The following is a 19140-nucleotide window of genomic DNA, read 5'->3' on the forward strand; positions in this document are numbered from 1 at the left end:
AGGAGGTAAGGAGGCCTCTGGCCAGGGAGGGCACGCGGGCCTGGTCTCCCAGCCCAGGGCTGGCTCTGGCCGGCTCCAGCCCGTGACTCTCCCCAGAGTGCGTGGGGCTGCCATGCCAGTAGGGGGAAGTCTTCAGCCGTGGCCCCCAGGCGGGGACAGCCTGCATGGGCCCTGGTTCTGGGGGCTCCGAGGCCCGTGGAGGAGCCCACATCCACAGGCCCTCCCGGCTGCCAGCGTCGGAGGAGTCGTCCTCCATGTGCTCTGGCCCGCTCAGGTTAGGGAGACTGGCGCACTGGCACAGGCCCTCCCACCTCGAGTACTCTGGAGACTCCGTGGGGCTGGCCACACCTGGAGACTCTGTGGTCCCCACAGGGGAGCCCAGGCCGAGGGGCTCTGGGCTGCCTTCCCAGCTCTCCTCCTCCTCCATGCCTTCCCTCTCGGTGATGCGGAGGCCAAAGCTTTCTGGAGGACGGATCATCACTGCACGGGTAGCGGGACCCCTGGTCTGCTCCCACACTGCCACTGTGTCCTGAATGGTGATTCTGGCCTTCGGAGCAGTGGGGGCAGGAACGTGCATCTGGGAGACGCGTGCCTGCCCCAGGGGCCTGCTGCACCGTTTTATAGCCTTGGCTGCAAGAAGAGACACGGTTTGTTTACCACAGCCCCCGTCTGGCCTGCTCGGTGCTTGCCCCGACCTCATCCTGGGGTCCCCATCACCACGTGTGACACTGAGGACTCTTCCAGGCTGCTGGCCCCAGAGGGGAGGGTGTGTGCAACCCGGGCAAGGGGAGCCCTGGGACACCACCGGCTCCTCCTGCACAGCCCCACAGGGTGGATGGCCCTGAACTCCCCACCTCACTCTCATCTCTGGGGACCCAGGCACCAACTCAGGACCCCGTCACCTCCCCCACCTGACCTCCTGCACCCTAACAGTGCATTCGCTGAGTTACCCACATCTGAGTCCCTCCTACATGGCTGGAAAGGAACTGAGCCTAAGATGATGGGGGTGAGAGCTGGGGCTGTAGGGCAGACATGGAGATCAGTTTAGGCCCTTGGGAACAGGGAATGCAGTTTCTAAAGAGGTGGCAGGGGTGCCCTGTGTCCTCTGCCCCTGGGCCACTGTCTCTTTCCTGGTGAGACTGGGCTGTCACCGCTACTGTCCCAGGAGCACCCAGGGAGGCAGCATCTGGAGGCGCAGTGGGGCCTCCCCAGTGCCTGGACAGCCTGCACCTGGACCTCCACTTAGAGCCTCTAGAGCTGGGACAAGCCCATCTCTGCTCTGCATGGGGACCCAGGCGCTCAGGTCCTTGATGGCAGCAGCAGCAGGGGACGAGCACGGGGACCCCTCCCCACTGGAGCCCAGAGGCCAGCGATGCTCTGGGTCCCGCTGCCTTCTGTTGGCCCGAGGCTAGGGCTGCAGAGCCCACACTCAGTTGCCCTTGAGTTCTGCCGCAGGGGCCCCCAGCACCTGCCTCTGTGCCCACCCCTGCTCACAGGAGTGCACTCGGCCCCCACAACTGGGCTCAGGGCACCTGGGCCTTCCAGGGGTTCTCAGATGGCTGAAGGGGATCCAGTGCCGGCTGGTTTCCCCTTCACTGCACAGGGTCTCCCACAGCCCCACCTCCCTCTAGCCCTGCCCACATCCAGGTGGGAACCCACCCACCTGTCCTAGGAGGGTCCTGTGTGCAGACAGCTGTGGTCATCGGGCCAGGATGTCTTGGGTGAAACGCCAAGCACTGGAGGGACTGCTCAGGGGCCAATTTCCAGTGCGATGACCCTGGCCACTTCTCCTTGTGGTCTGTGGGGGCCTGGGATTGGGGATGCAACAGGGGGATTCTCAGTGCCCTCCTGAAGGGAACCCAGGCCTCCCAAACCCCCTCATCCCTCCCTCAAGCCCTGCTCACGAGGGACAGGCAGGGGGACCCCCAGTTCCTCCGTCCCAGCACCCGGGCCTCTGTGGGCCCTGAGGACTCACTGTGATGGATCTTGAGGGCCGTGTATGCCATGGCCGGGAGCACGTGCTCGCCCTCCAGGATGTAGATGTCCCGCATCCTCAGAGCCAGGGGGAACGGCACCTGGGGACAGAGGCATTGGAGGACCCGCCGTCAGGGCCTCAGCAGGGCCCACAGGGGTGGGTGTGCAGTGTCACTACAGGGGACGGGGGAGACACCAGGAGCAGTGACCCAGGATATTGAGGATCTCTGTCTCTCTGCCTTTCAAAGAAATAGCAAGATCAATAGGGGCCTGTGCTCTGTACAGTAGGCTAAGCCTCCACCTGCCACACTGGCATCCTGTATGGGGCCAGTTTGCGTCCCAGCTGCTCCTCTTCCAAGCCAGCTCTCTGCTTATGGCCTTGGGAAGCAGTGGGAGATAGCCCAGGTGCTTGGGCCCCTGCACCCCTGTGAGAGAGCTGGAAGAAGCTCCTGGCTTCTGACTTCTGATCAGCTCAGCTCCTGCCACTGCAACCATTTGGGGAGTGAACCAGCAGAGGAAGACCTTTCTCTACGTCTTTCTCTGTCTATAACTCTACCTCTCAAATAAATAAAATATTTTTATTGAAGGACGGGGTGGAGCCAAGATGGTGGAATAGTGAGGGCACGCACCGATAGTCCAGGAAAATTTAGTTTAATAAAAGTGGAGTTATGGTAGCCTCAGAAAAAGGATCAGGAAAAAACTGCAGAGGAAACTCTTCCGGATCTAGTGGCTGTGACTCGGAGGACCTACTGGGAGAACAAGGTCGCCCACCGCGCGGAAGCCGAGCTGCGGGAGCTGCATGGTCTGCGCGCCAGTGCAGGAAGGGGAGTGGATGTCACACAGACACCAGCAGGGAGAGCAGGGACGCCCAGGGCTCTGAGTCCACACATCGGTGCTGGAAGGGGAGGTGAGCTCAGTAACCTGAGACATTGGCGGGGAAATGGCGGTCAGAATCTAGAGGGGAGAGGGAAAGTTCACCAGACTGACTACAGGAGAGAAGGAAAAAAGGTGGGGGGGGGGGGTACTGGTACAGAGGAGTTTCTCTCTCTGCCAACCTTGCAAAGGCAAGCAAGAGACAAAGAGCAGGCCTTCACTCTGGATTTAGATAACAACTAGGGAGAGCTAAGGAACTGAGTCACTACAATTCAGTAGCCTAGGCAACCCAGTGGGAGTCCAGAGGAGAAACAGAGCCTGCACAGACTCTTTGGGTAGAAGCCAGAGATCGGAAGCTAAATACCATCAATTCTGCACAGCAGTGCGGTGCGGTATTACTTACCTCCTAAATAAATAAATAAAAAGGAGAGATTTACCACGCATAACCTGAGGGTGTCACCTTTGCACACCCGTAACCCAGAAGAACCAAGCAGAGCTCTCAGGCCACACCCATCTCAAACCTCCAAGGCTCCTCCAACAGCAGGCAGTCCACTTAACACAGACATAGTATAAAAAAAAAAAAAGCACAGTGACGAAAGAAGAATTAACTATGCCAAGCAACAAACACAGAAATCGAGGGAACAAGATCAACGATGACACTATGATGCCTCCAAATAAACAAAACACCCCAAGCCAAGATTATGAAGATGATGAGATAGAAGAAATGCAAGATATGGATTTCAAAAAATTTATGATAAGAACATTTAGAAGTTTTCACAACACAACATATCAAAACTTATGGGATACAGCAAAAGCAGTATTGAGAGGCAAGTTAATAGCAATAGGTGCCTATACAAGAAATTGGAAAGGTACCAAATAAATGAGCTTTCAGCACATCTCAAGGACCTAGAAAAACTGCAGCAAACCAAACCCAAATCTAGTAGGAGAATGAAATAATTAAAATCAGAGAAGAAATTAACAGGATTGAATCCAAAAAAACATTACAAAAAATCAGCCAAGTGAGAAGCTGGTTTTTTGAAAAAATAAACATAATGGACACCCCATTGGCCCAACTAACTAAAAAAAGAAGAGAAAAGACCCAAATCAATAAAATCAGAGATGAAAAAGGAAACGTAACAACAGACACCACAGAAATAAAAAGAATCATCAGAAATTACTACAAGGACCTGTATGCCAGGAAACAGGAAAATCTATCAGAAATGGAGAGATTCCTGGACACATGCAATCTACCAAAATTGAACCATGAAGACATAGAAAACCTAAATAGACCCATAACTGAAACAGAAATCGAAACAGTAATAAAGGCCCTCCCAACAAAGAAAAGCCCAGGACCAGATGGATTCACTGCTGAATTCTACCAGACATTTAAAGAAGAACTAATCCCATTTCTTCTCAAACTATTCAGAACAATTGAAAAAGATGGAATCCTCCCAAATTCTTTCTATGAAGCCAGCATCACCTTAATCCCTAAGCCAGAGAAAGATGCAGCACTAAAAGAAAATTATAGACCAATATCCCTGATGAACATAGACGCAAAAATCCTCAATAAATTTCACACCAATAGAATACAACAACACATCAGAAAAATCATCCACCCAGACCAAGTGGGATTTATCCCTGGTATGCAGGGATGGTTCAACATTCGCAAATCAACCAATGTGATTCACCACATTAACAGACTGCAAAAGAAAAACCATATGATTATCTCAATTGATGCAGAGAAAGCATTTGATAAAATTCAACACCCTTTCATGATGAAAACTCTAAGCAAATTGGGTATAGAAGGAACATTCCTCAATATAATCAAAGCAATTCATGAAAAACCCACGGCCAGCATCCTATTGAATGGGAGACAAGTTGGAAGCATTTCCACTGAGATCTGGCACCAGGCAGGGATGACCACTCTCACCACTGCTATTTAACATAGTTCTGGGAGTTTTAGCCAGAGCCATCAGACAAGAAAAAGAAATTAAAGGAATACAAATTGAGAAGGAAGAAGTCAAACTATCCCTCTTTGCAGACAATATGATTCTTTACTTAGGGGATCCAAAGAACTCTACTAAGAGACTATTGGAACTCATAGAGGAGTTTGGCAAAGTGGCAGGATATAAAATCAATGCACAAAAATCAACAGCCTTTGTATATACAAGCAATGCCATGGCTGAGGAAGAACTGCTAAGATCAATCCCATTCACAATAGCTACAAAAACAATCAAATACCTTGGAATAAACTTAACCAAGGACGTTAAAGATCTCTACGATGAGAATTACAAAATCTTAAAGAAATAGAAGAGGATACCAAAAAATGGAACAATCTTCCATGCTCATGGATTGCAAGAATCAACATCATCAAAATGTCCATTCTCCCAAAAGCAATTTATAGATTCAATGCAATTCCAATCAGGATACCAAAGACATTCTTCTCAGATCTAGAAAAAATGATGCTGAAATTCATATGGAGGCAAAAGAGACCTCAAATAGCTAAAGCAATCTTGTACAACAAAAACAAAGCTGGAGGCATCACAATACCAGATTTCAGGACACACTACAGGGCAGTTGTAATCAAAACAGCATGGTACTGGTACAGAAATAGATGGATAGACCAATGGAACAGAATTGAAACACCAGAAATCAACCCAAACATCTACAGCCAACTTATATTTGATCAAGGATCTAAAACCAATTCCTGGAGCAAGGACAGTCTATTCAATAAATGGTGCTGGGAAAACTGGATTTCCACGTGCAGAAGCATGAAGCAAGACCCCTACCTTACACCTTACACAAAAATCCACTCAACATGGATTAAAGACCTAAATCTACGACCTGACACCATCAAGTTATTAGAGAACATTGGAGAAACCCTTCAAGATATTGGCACAAACAAAGAGTTTCTGGAAAAGACCCGGGAGGCACAGGCAGTCAAAGCCAAAATCAACTACTGGGATTGCATCAAATTGAGAAGTTTCTGTACTGCAAAAGAAACAGTCAGGAGAGTGAAGAGACAACCGACAGAATGGGATAAAATATTTGCAAACTATGCAACAGATAAAGGTTAATAACCAGAATCTACAAAGAGATCAAGAAACTCCACAACAACAAAACCAACAACCCACTTAAGAGATGGGCCAAGGACCTCAATAGACATTTTTCAAAAGAGGAAATCCAAATGGCCAACAGGCACATGAAAAAATGTTCAAGATCATTAGCACTCAGGGAAATGCAAATCAAAACCACAATGAGGTTTCACCTCACCCTGGTTAGAATGGCCCACATACAGAAATCTACCAACAACAGATGCTGGCAAGGATGTGGGGAAAAAGGGACACTAACCCACTGTTGGTGGGAATGCAAACTGGTCAAGCCACTATGGAAGTCAGTCTGGAGATTCCTCAGAAACCTGAAGATAACCCTACTGTTCGACCCAGTCATCCCACTCCTTGGAATTTACCCAGAGGAATTTAAATTGGCAAACACAAAAGCGGTCTGCACCCTAATGTTTATTGCAGCATAATTCACAATAGCCAAGACCTGGAACCAACCTAAATGCCCATCAACGGTAGACTGGATAAAGAAATTATGGGATATGTACTCTTTAGAATACTATACCGCAGTAAGAAACAATGAAATCCAGTCATTTGCAACAAAATGGAGGAATCTGGAACACATCATGCTGAGTGAAATAAGCCAGTCCCAAAGGGACAAATATCATATGTTCTCCCTGATCGGTGACAACTGACTGAACACCAAAAAGGAAACCTGTTGAAGTGAAATGGACACTATGAGAAATGGTGACTTGATCAGCATAGCCCCGACTGTTAACAACTTAATACATTATCCCCGTTAGTATTTTTTTTTGTCTGTTCTACTTAATATGACTGGTTTAATTCTGTAATTAATACAGTTATTCTTAAGTGTGGAAATTTAACTGAAATGTGATCCCTGTTAAACATAAGAGTGGGAATAAGAGAGGGAAGAGATGTACAATTTGGGACATGCTCAAGCTGACTTGCCCCAAATGGTAGAGTTAGAAACATACCAGGGGACTCCACTTCAATCCCATCAAGGTGGCATGTACCAATGCCATCTCACCAGTCCAAGTGATCAATTTCAGTTCACAACTGATCATAATGAAAGGACTAAGAGTCAAAGGAAGCACATAAACAAGTCTAGTACCTGCTAATACTAACTGGTAGAATAAATAAAGGGGAGAGTGATCCAACATGGGAAGCGAGATACACAGTAGACTCATAGAATGGCAGATGTCCTAAACAGCACTCTGGCCTCAGAATCAGCCCTAAAGGCATTCGGATCTGGCTGAAAAGCCCACGAGAGTATTTCAGGCATGGAAAGCCAAGACACTCTGGCAGAAAAAAAAAAAAAAAAAAAAAAACTAAATGAAAGATCTCTGTGAGTGAGATCCCAGTGGAAAGAACAGGTCTTCAAAGAAGGAGGTACTTTTCTCTGAAGGGAGGAGAGAACCTCCACTTTGACTATGACCTTGTCTAAACAAGATAGGAGTTGGAGAACTCAAAAGGCTTCCATGGCCTTGGAAACTCATGACTGGAGCATAGGGAGATTACTGATGCCATAAACAGGAGTGTCAATTTGTAAAGTCAACAACAGGAGTCACTGTGCACTTACTCCTCATGTAGGATCTCTGTCCTTAATGTGCTGTACAGTGAGATTTAATGTTATAACGAGTACTCACACAGTATATTTCACTTTGTGTTTCTATGGGGGTGCAAACTGTTGAAATCTTTACTTAATGTATACTAAACTGATCTTCTGTAAAAAAAAAAGAGAAATTATCAATTCCCAACTTGACTCTCACTGGGATGAAACATGACAATAGGTCTGATCTGATTTCATCATCATTTAAAAATCATCTATTATTTTTCACTTTATGTTTCTGTGTGGGAGCAAACTGTTGAAATCTTTACTTAATGTATGCTAAACTGATCTTCTGTACATAAAGAGAATCGAAAATGAATCTTGATGTGAATGGAAGGGGAGAGGGAGTGGGAAAGGGGAGGGTTCTGGGTGGGAGGGACGTTATGGGGGGAAGCTATTGTAATCCATAAGCTGTACTTTGGAAATTTATATTCATTAAATAAAAGTTAAAAAAAATATTTTTTATTTTATTTATTTTTTTTGACAAGCAGAGTAGGACAGTGAGAGTGAGAGAGTGAGAGAGAGAGTGAGAGAGTGAGAGTGAGAGAGAGAGAGAGAGAGAGAGAGAGAGAGAGAGAAAGGTCTTCCTTTTTCCGTTGGTTCACCCCCCAAGGGGCTGCCACGGGCGGCGCGTTGAAGCCGGTGCACTGTTCCAATCCGAAGCCAGGAGCCAGGTGCCTCCTCCTGGTCTCCCATGCAGGTGCAGGGGCCAAGCACTCAGGCCATCCTCCACTGCACTCCCAGGCCACAGCAGAGAGCTGGCCTGGAAGAGGAGCAACTGGGACAGAATCCGGCGCCCTGACTGGGACTAGAACCCGGGGTGCCGCCGCTGCAGGCAGAGGATTAGCCTAGTGAGCCACGGGGCTGGCCAAGAAAATCTTTTTCAAAAAAGATAAATAAAGGACCAGTGCTGTGGTTCAACGTGTTAGGGCCTAGGCCTGTGGTGCCAGCATCCTGCATCCCATGTGGGTGCTAGTTCGGATCTTGTCTGCTCCACTTCCAATCCAGCTCTATGCAATGACCTGGGAAGGCACCGGAGGATGGCCCGGGTGCTTGGGCCCCTGTGCCCATGTGGGAGGCCCAGGGAAGGTTCCTGGCTCCTGGCTTCAGGTCAACTCAACTCTGGCCATTGCAGCTGGTTGGACAGGGAAGCAGTAGATGAAAGACTTCTCTCTCTCTCTGTCTCTCCTTCTCTCTCTGACTTTCAAATAGATAAATAAATCTTTTTTAAAAAGATAATTAAAGTTTTAAAACTGTAGAAGGAATGATGGAAAAAGTGAACCTCACCGTAGCAAATTCAGAATGCCTGCTAGGGCCTGGCACTGTGGTGTTGCAGGTAAAGCTGCTGCCTGCAGTGCTGGCATGGCATACAGGTGCCAGTTCTAGTCCCAGCTGCCCCACTTCTGATCCAGCTCTCTGCTATGGCCTGGGAAAGCAGAAAATGGCCCAAGTCCCTGGGCTCCTGCACCTGTGTGTGAAACCCAGAGGAAGCTCCTGGCTCCTGGCTTTGGATCAGCGTAGCTCCAGCCGTCACAGTCAGTTGGGGGGTGAACCAGTGGATGGCAGACCTCTCTCTCTCTCTGCCAACACGCACAACCTCAGTCTGATCATGAGAACATCAGGCCAAGTCAAACTGAACGTTCCTCTGCAGCATAACTGACCAGGACTCTTCAGAAGCGTCCAGGCCATGAAGGAAGACTGAAGAACTGTCCCAGACTCTGGGAGACTAACCAGACAGGACACTGGAGGCAAGCTGGAGGCCTGGCTCAGACCCTGGACCAGAAAAAGGAAACCAGTGGGAACACTGCAACACTCCAGTGAGGGCCAAGGACACTTTAGTTAGTACACTAACCTTGCTTTGTAAACCACACACAGGGCTCTTTCTGCATGACCAATCAAGCACACGATGCACACAACAGAGCACAGCTCTGGCCCTGCTCTGGGTGTGGATAAAGACCCCAGCTGCTTCCTGTGACACACCTCTCTCCACACTGCTGCTTGCACCAACACAAACTCACATCCCAGGGCCCCAGTGAGGTGACCTGTGCTCACCACCTGGCACTGTCTGCTGCAACATCAGTTACCTGTGACAAATCAAAACACAAGCTCCCTGGGGCAGCGATTCTGAGATCACTGCGTCTCCACAGGCTGGCACAGAGAGGGATCAGTACATGTCGGCTAAGCCAACAGTGTAGGGGCAGCTGTGGGGAAGCGGCTGCTATGGTCCTCACTCTGCCCACTAGAGCACCCATTCGCCACCTCCCACTTGATCTCTATCAACTTAACCTTTCTACATCTCGCCTATGCTTTGGAAAGAAAATCATAGGAAACGGTATAGGCAGTAGAAAATCAGGAGAAACCAGTATTTAGAAGGAATAAAAATAAAATAAAAAGTCAAGATCAGAATAATATATTTTACATTTCTCTTGTTTGGATCTATCACATATGCTACCACCATACTTCAAGAGTTATTTTAGTTTTTTAAATGTTTATTCATTTTTATTTATTTGAAAGGCAGAGCATCAGAGAGGGCAAGAGAGAGAGAGAAATCTTCTATCTACTGGTTCACTCTCCAAATGTCTCCAACAACTGGGCCTGGACCATGCCGAAACCAGGAGCCAGGAACTCCACTCAGGTCTCCCTCACAGGTGGCAGGTATTCAGGATTCGATCCACCATTTGCTGTCTCCTAGGGCATTAGCAGGAAGCTGTCCTGGAAGTGGGCAGCCAGGACTTACATCAGGTACTCCAGTATGGAACCAAAGGTGCCCCAAGCAGTGGCTTACTCGGCTGTATCACAAGATCCATTCCTTCCAAGAGTTGTTTTAAAGATCAAATGGGGGGGGGGGAGGCGTGCTGTTGTGCAGTGGGTTAAAGCCCAGCCTGCAGTGCTGGCATCCCATATGGGCAGTGGTTCGTGTCCTGGCTGCTCCTCTTCTGATCCAGTTCTATGCTATGGCCTGGGAAAGCAGTAGAGAATGGCCCAAGTCCTTGGGTCTCTGCACCTGCGTGGAAGACCTGGAAGAAACTCTTGGCTCCTGGCTTTGGATCAGCTCAGCTCTGGCCACTGTGGATTTTTGGTGAGAGAACCAATGGAAGGAATGGATTCACTCTCTCGCTGACTCTACTTCTAACTCTTACCAAAAAAAAAAAAAAAAAAAAAAAAAAAAAAAAAAAAAAAAAAAACGAGGAAGTATATAGAGAACATTTACCCCACAGCCTAGACATAATCAATGTTCAAAAGTAGTAGTTATTTTTATTTTTACTAAGAAAGGTAGTATCTACACTACATCTAGATAATTACAGGGGGCAGGTATTACGGGGTCCCAGGTGGAGCCACCATCTGTGAAGCCACCATCCCATTATGGGCACCGGTTCATTTCCAGGCTGCTCTACTTCCAATCCAGCTCCCTGCTGATGGCCTAGGAAAAGCAGCAGAATGTAGCCCAAGTGCTTGGGCCACTGCTACAAAAATGGGAGACCCAGATGGAGCTCCCAGATTCCACCGGGCCCAGAACCAGCCATTGTGGCCATCTGGGGAGTAAGCCAGTAGATAGAAGATATTTCTCTCTCTCTCTCTCTCTCTCTCTCTAACTCTGACTTTCGAATAAAAAAATTACAAGGATAAAGTACAATATAGCAGTTCTAAAACTATTCACATAAAAAATACTTAATGAGCTTTTCTTTTTAAACAAATATTAGATTTCTAATAAGATAAAGTCAAATAACTAAAGAGAAATATCAATCTAAAATAACAGGTAAATCAGTGTCTCTCCACACACACACAATAAACACTAAAGAGATACCCAACTTTGCAAGTGAAAAAATGCAAGTTAAAACAAGAGATCATGTTCACCCAGCAAACAAGCAGAAATTAAAAAGCCTATTAACAGGGCCGGTGCTGTGGTGCAGCAGGTAAAGCCACTGCCTGCAGTGCTGGCATCACATAGGAGTGTCAGTTCAAGTCCTGGCTGCTACTACTTTTTATAAGTTGCTTTTTTAAGTCAAAAGGCACAGAGCTCAGGCCCGGGAGGGGGTGCCAGAGAATACTACTCACAGCCAGTTTGACCAGCACCAACTCACAGGCTGCCTCCTGCAGAACCCAGACCTTCAAAACCTGCTTACGGGTAACTGATGGCACATAAATAAATAAATAATAAAGATACAATAAATAAAGTGCATTCAGATACATACCTGTCCTTCTTCCAACACTGATGGTTTTATTTCTGTATCTTTACACATGCTGTTATAGAAGCCATTCATGGCGCTATTTAGTTTTTGATAGTCGACTTCATGATCCAAAAAGGGACTACATCCTTTTATAATAACCCAGAAGCAATCTGGGTCTTCAACCTGCAGAATTTTTAAAAGATTATAAAATCATGCATGATTTCTTTTAAAACCAAATAAACCTCAGAACCATGTAACTTTCTAATTTAAGTGATCTATCATTTTTGACAACTACCTTTCTCTTAAATGGTCATACCAAAGAGCCAAAGATAAAATTTAAAACATGTAATCAATAATATGTAATTCTCAATTATGTATTACAACTCAAAAAGCAATCAGTTCTATTTGGTCTCCTGTAGCTTAAAAATATAAATATTAAAAATATTCTTATTATTAAAATACCTATTAAAACATCCATATATATAAAAGGTTCAGAACATTTTTAGTATTCTTTTTGTGTAAGAAAAATAAGTATGAATATATATACAGCCTGCTCATATTTTTTAAATGACAGCAGATGAACCAAAACAAATACAGATTACCTCCTACAGGAGAAAAGAATGGAGTAGAAAGAATAAGGATGAAACTTCGACTGAATTCTCTGAATGTGTCTTATCTACTCTTGTTATTAGAAACCAAGATTTTTATTGTTAGGGAAAAGAATTATAAAATGGAAAATTAAATTTTTAAAAAGATTTTATTTATTTGAGAGGTAGAGTTGCAGAGAGAGGGAGAGACAGAGAAAAAGGTCTTTCATGCGCTAGTTCACTCCCCAAATGCCCACAATGGCCAGAGCTGGGCAGATCCGAGACCAGGAGCCAGGAGCTTCTTCTGGGTCTCCCATGCAGGTGCAGGGGCCCAAATACTTGGACCATCTTTTACTGCTTTTCCAGGCCATACAATAGAGCTGGATAGAAGAGGAGTAGCTAAGACATGAACTGGCGCCCATAAGGGATGCCGGCACCACAGGCAAAGGCTTAGCCCATTATTCCACAGCACCAGCCCCCCAAAATTAAGTTTGATTGACAACATCACTAAGAACTCATGATTTGGGGCAGACGCTGTGGTGCATAAAGCCCTGGCCTGAAGCGCCAGCATTCCATATGGGTGCCGGTTCGAGTCCCAGCTGCTCCACTTCTGATCCAGCTCTCTGCTGTGGCCTGGGAAAACAGTAGAAGATAGCCCAAGTCCTTGGGCCCCTGCATCCACGTGGGAGACCTGGAGGAAGCTTTTGGGTTCAGATTGGCACAGCTCCGGCCGTTGTAGCCATCTGGGGAATGAACCAGCAGATGGAAGAACACTCTTTCTGTCTTTACCTCTCTCTGTAACTCTTTCAAATAAATAAAATTAAATTTCAAAAAAGAACTCATGATTTTTTTTTTTTTGGACAGGCAGAGTTAGACAGTGAGAGACAGAGAGAGAGAAAGGTCTTCCTTCTGTTGGCTCACCCCCCACATGGCCGCTACAGCCAGCATGCTGCGCCGATCTGAAGCCAGGAGCCAGGTGCTTCCTCCTGGTCTCCCATGCAGGTTTTGGGCCCAAGGACATAGGCCATCCTCCACTGCCTTCCCGGGCCACAGCAGAGAGCTAGACTGGAAGAGGAGCAACTGGGACAGAATCCAGTGCCCCAACTGGGACTAGAACCTGGGGTGCCGGCGCCACAGGCGGAGGATTAGCTAAGTGAACCACAGTGCCGGCCAGAACTCACGAGTTTTCAGAGGTTTTCCCTAACTCTGTCTACTGAAAAGGTATGGAAGCAGAAACACCCAGAGATATGGAGTCTAAGTTCCCAGTGGCAGGAATAGAAGAGTTCATCTTAGTAATCGTATTATTTTTCTGAATGTTTGACTATTCTGATAATAAATAACTGGAAAATGAACAGCAGTCATTCTGGCAAGGGCAAAATAGTGTATAAGTTACACACACAGCACAATTATGAACCCTGAAAAAACACAAAATAAATGAAGAGCTAGCAAAAGCAACAGACACTGGAGAGCTGACCCTCGAAAGAAGGAACTTCACTGGGCACTATCCCAGAACACCTCCCAGTTGTACAGAGTGGCAACAACTCAAGACAAAGTCACACTGTGGCTCGAGGAATCAGAGCTGTCGGTGCCAGTGAGGATTAGGGGGAGAAATTCTGAAATAGAGCCATAGAGGGAGCCCTGATGTCTGCACATCAACACCCCTCCCACCCTTGCCAAGTCCTGAATGGCAATGGGGGAGACAGCAAGGAGTACTGAGTAAGTGAGCAGTGCAGGGCTCAGAGGAGCACGCAGTTACAGCTGCTGCCCCTAGAAACAGCACTCCGGGCATGTGGCTCCATTCAGTCCTTCGCACTCAGAGACAACCAGATTCCGGCTTCCAGCAGCACAAGGCCACAACCCTGGGATGACTGCAATTATTCATTAAAGTGCTCACTTGAGTGGTGAGCATGTGGCCTAACAGTCATGACACTCACTGAATCCCCCCACCAGAGTGCTAAAGATTCAATATTCAGTTCCAGCTCCTGACTCCAGCTTCCTGCTAATGCAGAGCCTGGGAGGCAGCAGTGATGGCCCAACTGGGTTCCTGCTACCCATGCAGGAGACCTGGAATGGGTTCCCTACTGCCAGCTTTGGCTTCAGTCCAGTCCTGGCTATGGTAGGCGTTTGGGAAGTATATCGGTAGATAAGAGCTATTTCTCTCCCCCACCCCCTGTCACTCTTAAATAAAACTGATAAATAAATAAGCAAGCCTGCCTGCCTGCCTGCCAGCCAGAGAAAGCTCCACAATGCCAGAAGAACTGACTGTTCAGGCTATCATCTGAGGCAGGCCCCAACCTTCCGTTCTTAGAGGCTTCACTCAAAAAAGCTTACAAATCTGTAAGTGTGTCCCTGCTCAGTAGCCACTCCTATGAGGCCAGGGCCGCCATGCCAGTTTCTGCAAGAAGACAGCGTGCTAACTTCCATAACTTCCAGCTAGCACACACAGCTGGGATCACCGCATTTACCCTGAATGACCTCTTCTCACTCTTCCCTTGAGCTGTGCCAACCCCAGCCCTCCCTTTAAAACACCCAGGCACCTCTGCACCACTGGTGATGGAGCTCAGCTCTCCTCAGGAGGTACTGAATAAAATCTGTTTTCACTGCTTTAACTAGTCTCTGGCCTCCAAACAAAAAACAAACAAACAAACAAACAAAAAAGCCTGGACACTCACCCCAAGGAAAGAGTGGAGCCCGCCAACCAGAGGGCGGGAAGCAGCTCAGGGTTCAGTGCCGGAGCAGAGCCCTCCCTGCAGAACAAGAGCGTGTGCTCTCACGGCAACAGCCAAGCAGGGTGCAGGAACCGAGCCTCCCCAAGTGTGGCAGAGGTCTTTGTCTTTTACTTAAACTTGTTTCTAGCTGACACCACTGAGGTTGTGCTAGAGGCTTTCCCAAGGTCTAAAGAAGAAAGAGAAATCTGTCCTGGGAATGAAATGTGGCTGTCATCGGCTTACCTATGAAGGCTTCAACTGTTATCCCTATTGGCTTCTATGCAACCATTACAGGTTCTGCAATGATGCTAACCCTTGCCAGACAGCAGGTGACTAAATGAAAAATGGCCATTTAACAGATCTCAGGTTGATAAAACTGATTTCCAGTTTTATAAAAAATAAAATTCCATATAAATGTAGTTCTGACATTAATTCAGACAAAGTATGATACAATGCCAGTATCTTCAGTCATCTGTAAAGGGCTCATCGCCCCTTCCGCATTCCTTCTGCCCTCAGCCCACCCCCTCCCCATTTCCTCCCTTCCTTCTGACAACCAGTGCAACCTCCTCTGGTTGGGGAACCAGGTGCAACCTCCCCCAGACTCCTTGCAAAACAACTAATTAAATAGATGAGCTGCACAGGGCAGCTTTCTAATTAGATTTGAGGAAAGTTCCCAAGGCTTCCCAGAGCCCCCTAGTTCCACTTTCCACCAGCTGCAAAGTCTTCTCCCTCCCCCACAGCGACAGTGGCAAACTCCCTCCTTAACCGCATAAAACCCCAGCCCCAAGTGCACTCCAGACCAGACTTTTCTAGAACAGGATGCTTTTCCCTCTTTGCCTTAATGAAGTGGCCTGTCTCCGTTGATGTCAGTTCTCTCATCCCGGGGCGGCAGGGGGGGGGTGGGGTACAAAAGGCCAGACCCCCAGCTATTCCAACCCTAACAATCTGTGTAGTTGCTAAATGTAAATTGGGTAAAGGTAAATGAGATACATGTGTCTACATGCAAACTTAGGTACTCTTAACACCTTACAGTCTATGAAAAACTCTGGATTTGTTGACAAATAGGTTTTCATAAGCTGTCTATAAGTAAACATAATGCAAGACTGCTCAGAAGTAACTAAGGTTGAAATTCGGGATATGCTTTTAAATTGCTATTTTCAATGTAAATCAAGAAAATCAACAGATGGAAAAAAGGTTGCCAAGTCAAAACTGTGCTTCTTAGTGAAATAATAAAGAAAGGACATAGATTGTAAATTGGAATGGAAAAGATAAAACGGTTTAGGTAAGCTGCAAAAGGTGTGTGGAAGTCTTACATGGTTATAAAATTTTTTTTTAGCTTCAAAAGTTATCAATCTGTTTTTTTTTTTTTTTTGACGTAAGGTTAAAATCTGATCCTCTGTAAAAGCAATGAGGTTGATGAAATACATAAGTGTTAATAGATATTTGGGAAAATAGTCTTTTTGTATCCTACTGAGATAATCTTTGTCTCATTAAGTTCTACTTGTTTTAAAAACAGCTGAGTTCTAAAAGTTTCAAAGTTTTTTTTTTATTTTTATTTTTTTTTTATTTTTGACAGGCAGAGTGGACAGTGAGAGAGAGAGACAGAGAGAGAAAGGTCTTCCTTTGCCGTTGGTTCACCCTCCAATGGCCGCCGCTGCAGCCGGCGCACCGCGCTGATCCGATGGCAGGAGCCAGGAGCCAGGTGCTTTTCCTGGTCTCCCATGGGGTGCAGGGCCCAAGCACCTGGGCCATCCTCCACTGCACTCCCTGGCCATAGCAGAGAGCTGGCCTGGAAGAGGGGCAACCGGGACAGAATCCGGCGCCCCAACCGGGACTAGAACCCGGTGTGCCGGCGCCGCAAGGTGGAGGATTAGCCTATTGAGCCACGGCGCCGGCTAAGTTTCAAAGTTTTAAAAGTCTGTTTAAATATGGACTTGTTTTACATGTCAAGCATAGAAAGCTAAGACACTGTGGCAAAAATGTTCTACGTGAAGGATCTCCGTGAGGCCCCAGTGGAAAGCAGCAGCCATCAAAAGAGGATGTACTTTTCTCTAAAGGGAGGAGAGAACTTCCACTTTGCTTATGGCCTTGTCCAAATACTGAGAGTTGTGGACTCAAAAGGCTTCCTTAACCTATGCAGCTCATGTCAAGAGCCTCGGGTGGTTACTGACATCATAGATAAAAAAAATTAACACTCTTAAGATTTCTTTATTTGAAAGTCAGAGTTAGAGAGAGAGGTCTTCCATCTGCTGGTTCACTCTCCAATTGGCCGCAATGGCCGGAGCTGTGCCAATCTGAAGCCAGGAGCCGGCGCCCACGTGAGATGTCGGCGCTTCAGGCCAGGGCGTTAACCTGTTGCACCAGAGCCAGCCCCATTAATTGTTTTTTTTTTTTGTCTTTTCTTTTCTTTTCTTTTTTCTTCCAACAGGCAGAGTGGACAGTGAGAGAGAGACAGAGAGAAAGGTGTTCCTTTTTGCCGTTGGTTCACCCTCCAATGGCCGCTGCAGCCGGCGCACCGGGCTGATCCGATGGCAGGAGCCAGATACTTATGTGCAGATTGTGTGTCTATATAAAAATTATTAAAAACTGCTAAATTAACACAAATTACCTTTCTGGTGCACCTGACTTAAATAAATATGATAAATAGGCTGTTCTCAATTTGTTGGTACAGAAAAACTAAAAAAAAATTTTTTTAAGTTATTGACATGTTTGCATTTGGGTCTGCTGGTCAAACAAGTTGCACTTGTGTTAGGTATTTGCAACCATAAAGGTGTACTATTTATCTAAAAACAATATAGCCGGCGCCGCGGCTCACTAGGCTAATCCTCCGCCTAGCGGCGCCGGCACACCGGGTTCCGGGGCGCCGGATTCTGTCCCGGTTGCCCCTCTGCCAGGCCAGCTCTCTGCTGTGGCCAGGGAGTGCAGTGGAGGATGGCCCAGGTGCTTGGGCCCTGCACCCCATGGGAGACCAGGAAAAGCACCTGGCTCCTGGCTCCTGCCATCGGATCAGCGCGGTGCCCCGGCCGTGGCGGCCATTTGTGGGGTGAACCAAGGAAGGAAGACCTTTCTGTCCCTCTGTCTGTGTCTCTCACTGTCTCTAACTCTGTCAAGTAAATAAAACAAATTGAAAAGTCTGAGAGCCAGGCCTCCTTGCAAGGAGTCAGCGGCTTCGGGGGGGTGTGACGCTCTGGTCGGGTGAATCCACAGCACACAAACACCACCCATCCCCCTCCTTCGCGGCGCCCCTCCCCATCCCACACCCTGGCTCCGGTTTGTAAACTCCCTCCTCCAGCGCCTCCCCTCCGGCTTCCTCGGGAGCCCTCCCTGCACCTCAAGTCTCCAAGGTGGAGGCCCATGCCCGCCCCGGGGACCAGGACACCCGCATGAGGAGAGGGCGGCGTGGGGGGGGGGGTCCCAGAAGCCGAGCCCCGAGGGCGGCGGGGGAAGGGCGGGAGCCAGGTCCAGGGTTCCCCGCGAGGGCCCTAACCTAGGGCGGACGTGGGCTGGGGTGTGCGGGGCACCGACACACCTGCCAACGTGCCCGAGTCACGAACGCACACCTAGTACGGGACAGCTCGCAGCAAACGCCCTCCGGGGTCGTCGGGAACAGCGCACGCGCCCCCTTCTGAAGCGACCCCCACCCGCACTCCAGCCTCCCGCCTGCACCGACCCGGGCCCGACCGTCCGTGCGCGGGCCGCTCGCTCACCTGCAGCACCAGGACCTGGAGCATCTTCGCCGCGCCTCTGGCCCGCTCGCCCTGGACGACGCGCCCGGCGGCGGGCGTGGCGGGCGTGGCGGGCGTGGCGGGCGTGGCGAGCCGCGCGGCCCCTGCCGCCGCCCTGGGGGCGGCCCCTGCCATCGCGCCGGACGCCTCAGGCCTCTGCGGGGGCCGCGCCCACCAGCTCGACGGGGACTCCAGCTTCCTGCCCTGGACGCGCCCCCGCCTGCAGGCCGGCCGCCACGCCCCCCAGTGCCGCGCCTCGTCTTCCCACCCGACGCCGCCGCCGCGGGCGCGCTCTGGGCTCCTCGTCGGCTCCACCCCGCGCCCCCGGCCTCTCGTAATGGCGCCCGCCCCCGCGCCGGCCTCCAGGCGTCCAGAAGCCACGTGGGCGCCCAACGGCCCGGACAACGGCCGG

General features: G+C 48.5%; 1 protein-coding gene across 1 annotated transcript; it reads right to left on the minus strand.

Annotated features, from left to right (window-relative positions):
- Positions 1-978: 978 nt before the first annotated feature.
- On the minus strand, positions 979-18863 carry LOC138846712 (USP6 N-terminal-like protein). The gene is made up of 4 exons (XM_070063261.2): positions 18711-18863; positions 11733-11891; positions 1976-2075; positions 979-1808 (listed from the first exon to the last, which is right to left on the minus strand). Exons 1-4 carry the CDS (start codon positions 18861-18863, stop codon positions 1750-1752), a joined length of 471 nt encoding a protein of 156 aa, XP_069919362.1. The 3' UTR covers positions 979-1749.
- Between the last annotated feature and the right edge of the window lie 277 nt (positions 18864-19140).

Source organism: Oryctolagus cuniculus, chromosome 18 (genome assembly GCF_051225735.1).
Source record: "Oryctolagus cuniculus isolate XC-2025 breed Fujian yellow rabbit chromosome 18, ASM5122573v1, whole genome shotgun sequence".
Classification (NCBI taxonomy): Eukaryota; Metazoa; Chordata; class Mammalia; order Lagomorpha; family Leporidae; genus Oryctolagus; species Oryctolagus cuniculus.

What these genes read in the sequence shown, in the direction of transcription:
- LOC138846712 (XM_070063261.2), bottom strand. Translation starts at nt 18,863, where the DNA reads ATGGCAGGGGCCGCCCCCAGGGCGGCGGCAGGGGCCGCGCGGCTCGCC. An exon ending in CAGTGTTGGAAGAAGGACAG is followed by an intron (nt 2,076 to 11,732) that starts GTATGTATCTGA and finishes CTCTGTCCCCAG; the next exon opens with GTGCCGTTCCCCCTGGCTCT. An exon ending in GGCCCTCAAGATCCATCACA is followed by an intron (nt 1,809 to 1,975) that starts GTGAGTCCTCAG and finishes CCCCAATCCCAG; the next exon opens with GCCCCCACAGACCACAAGGA.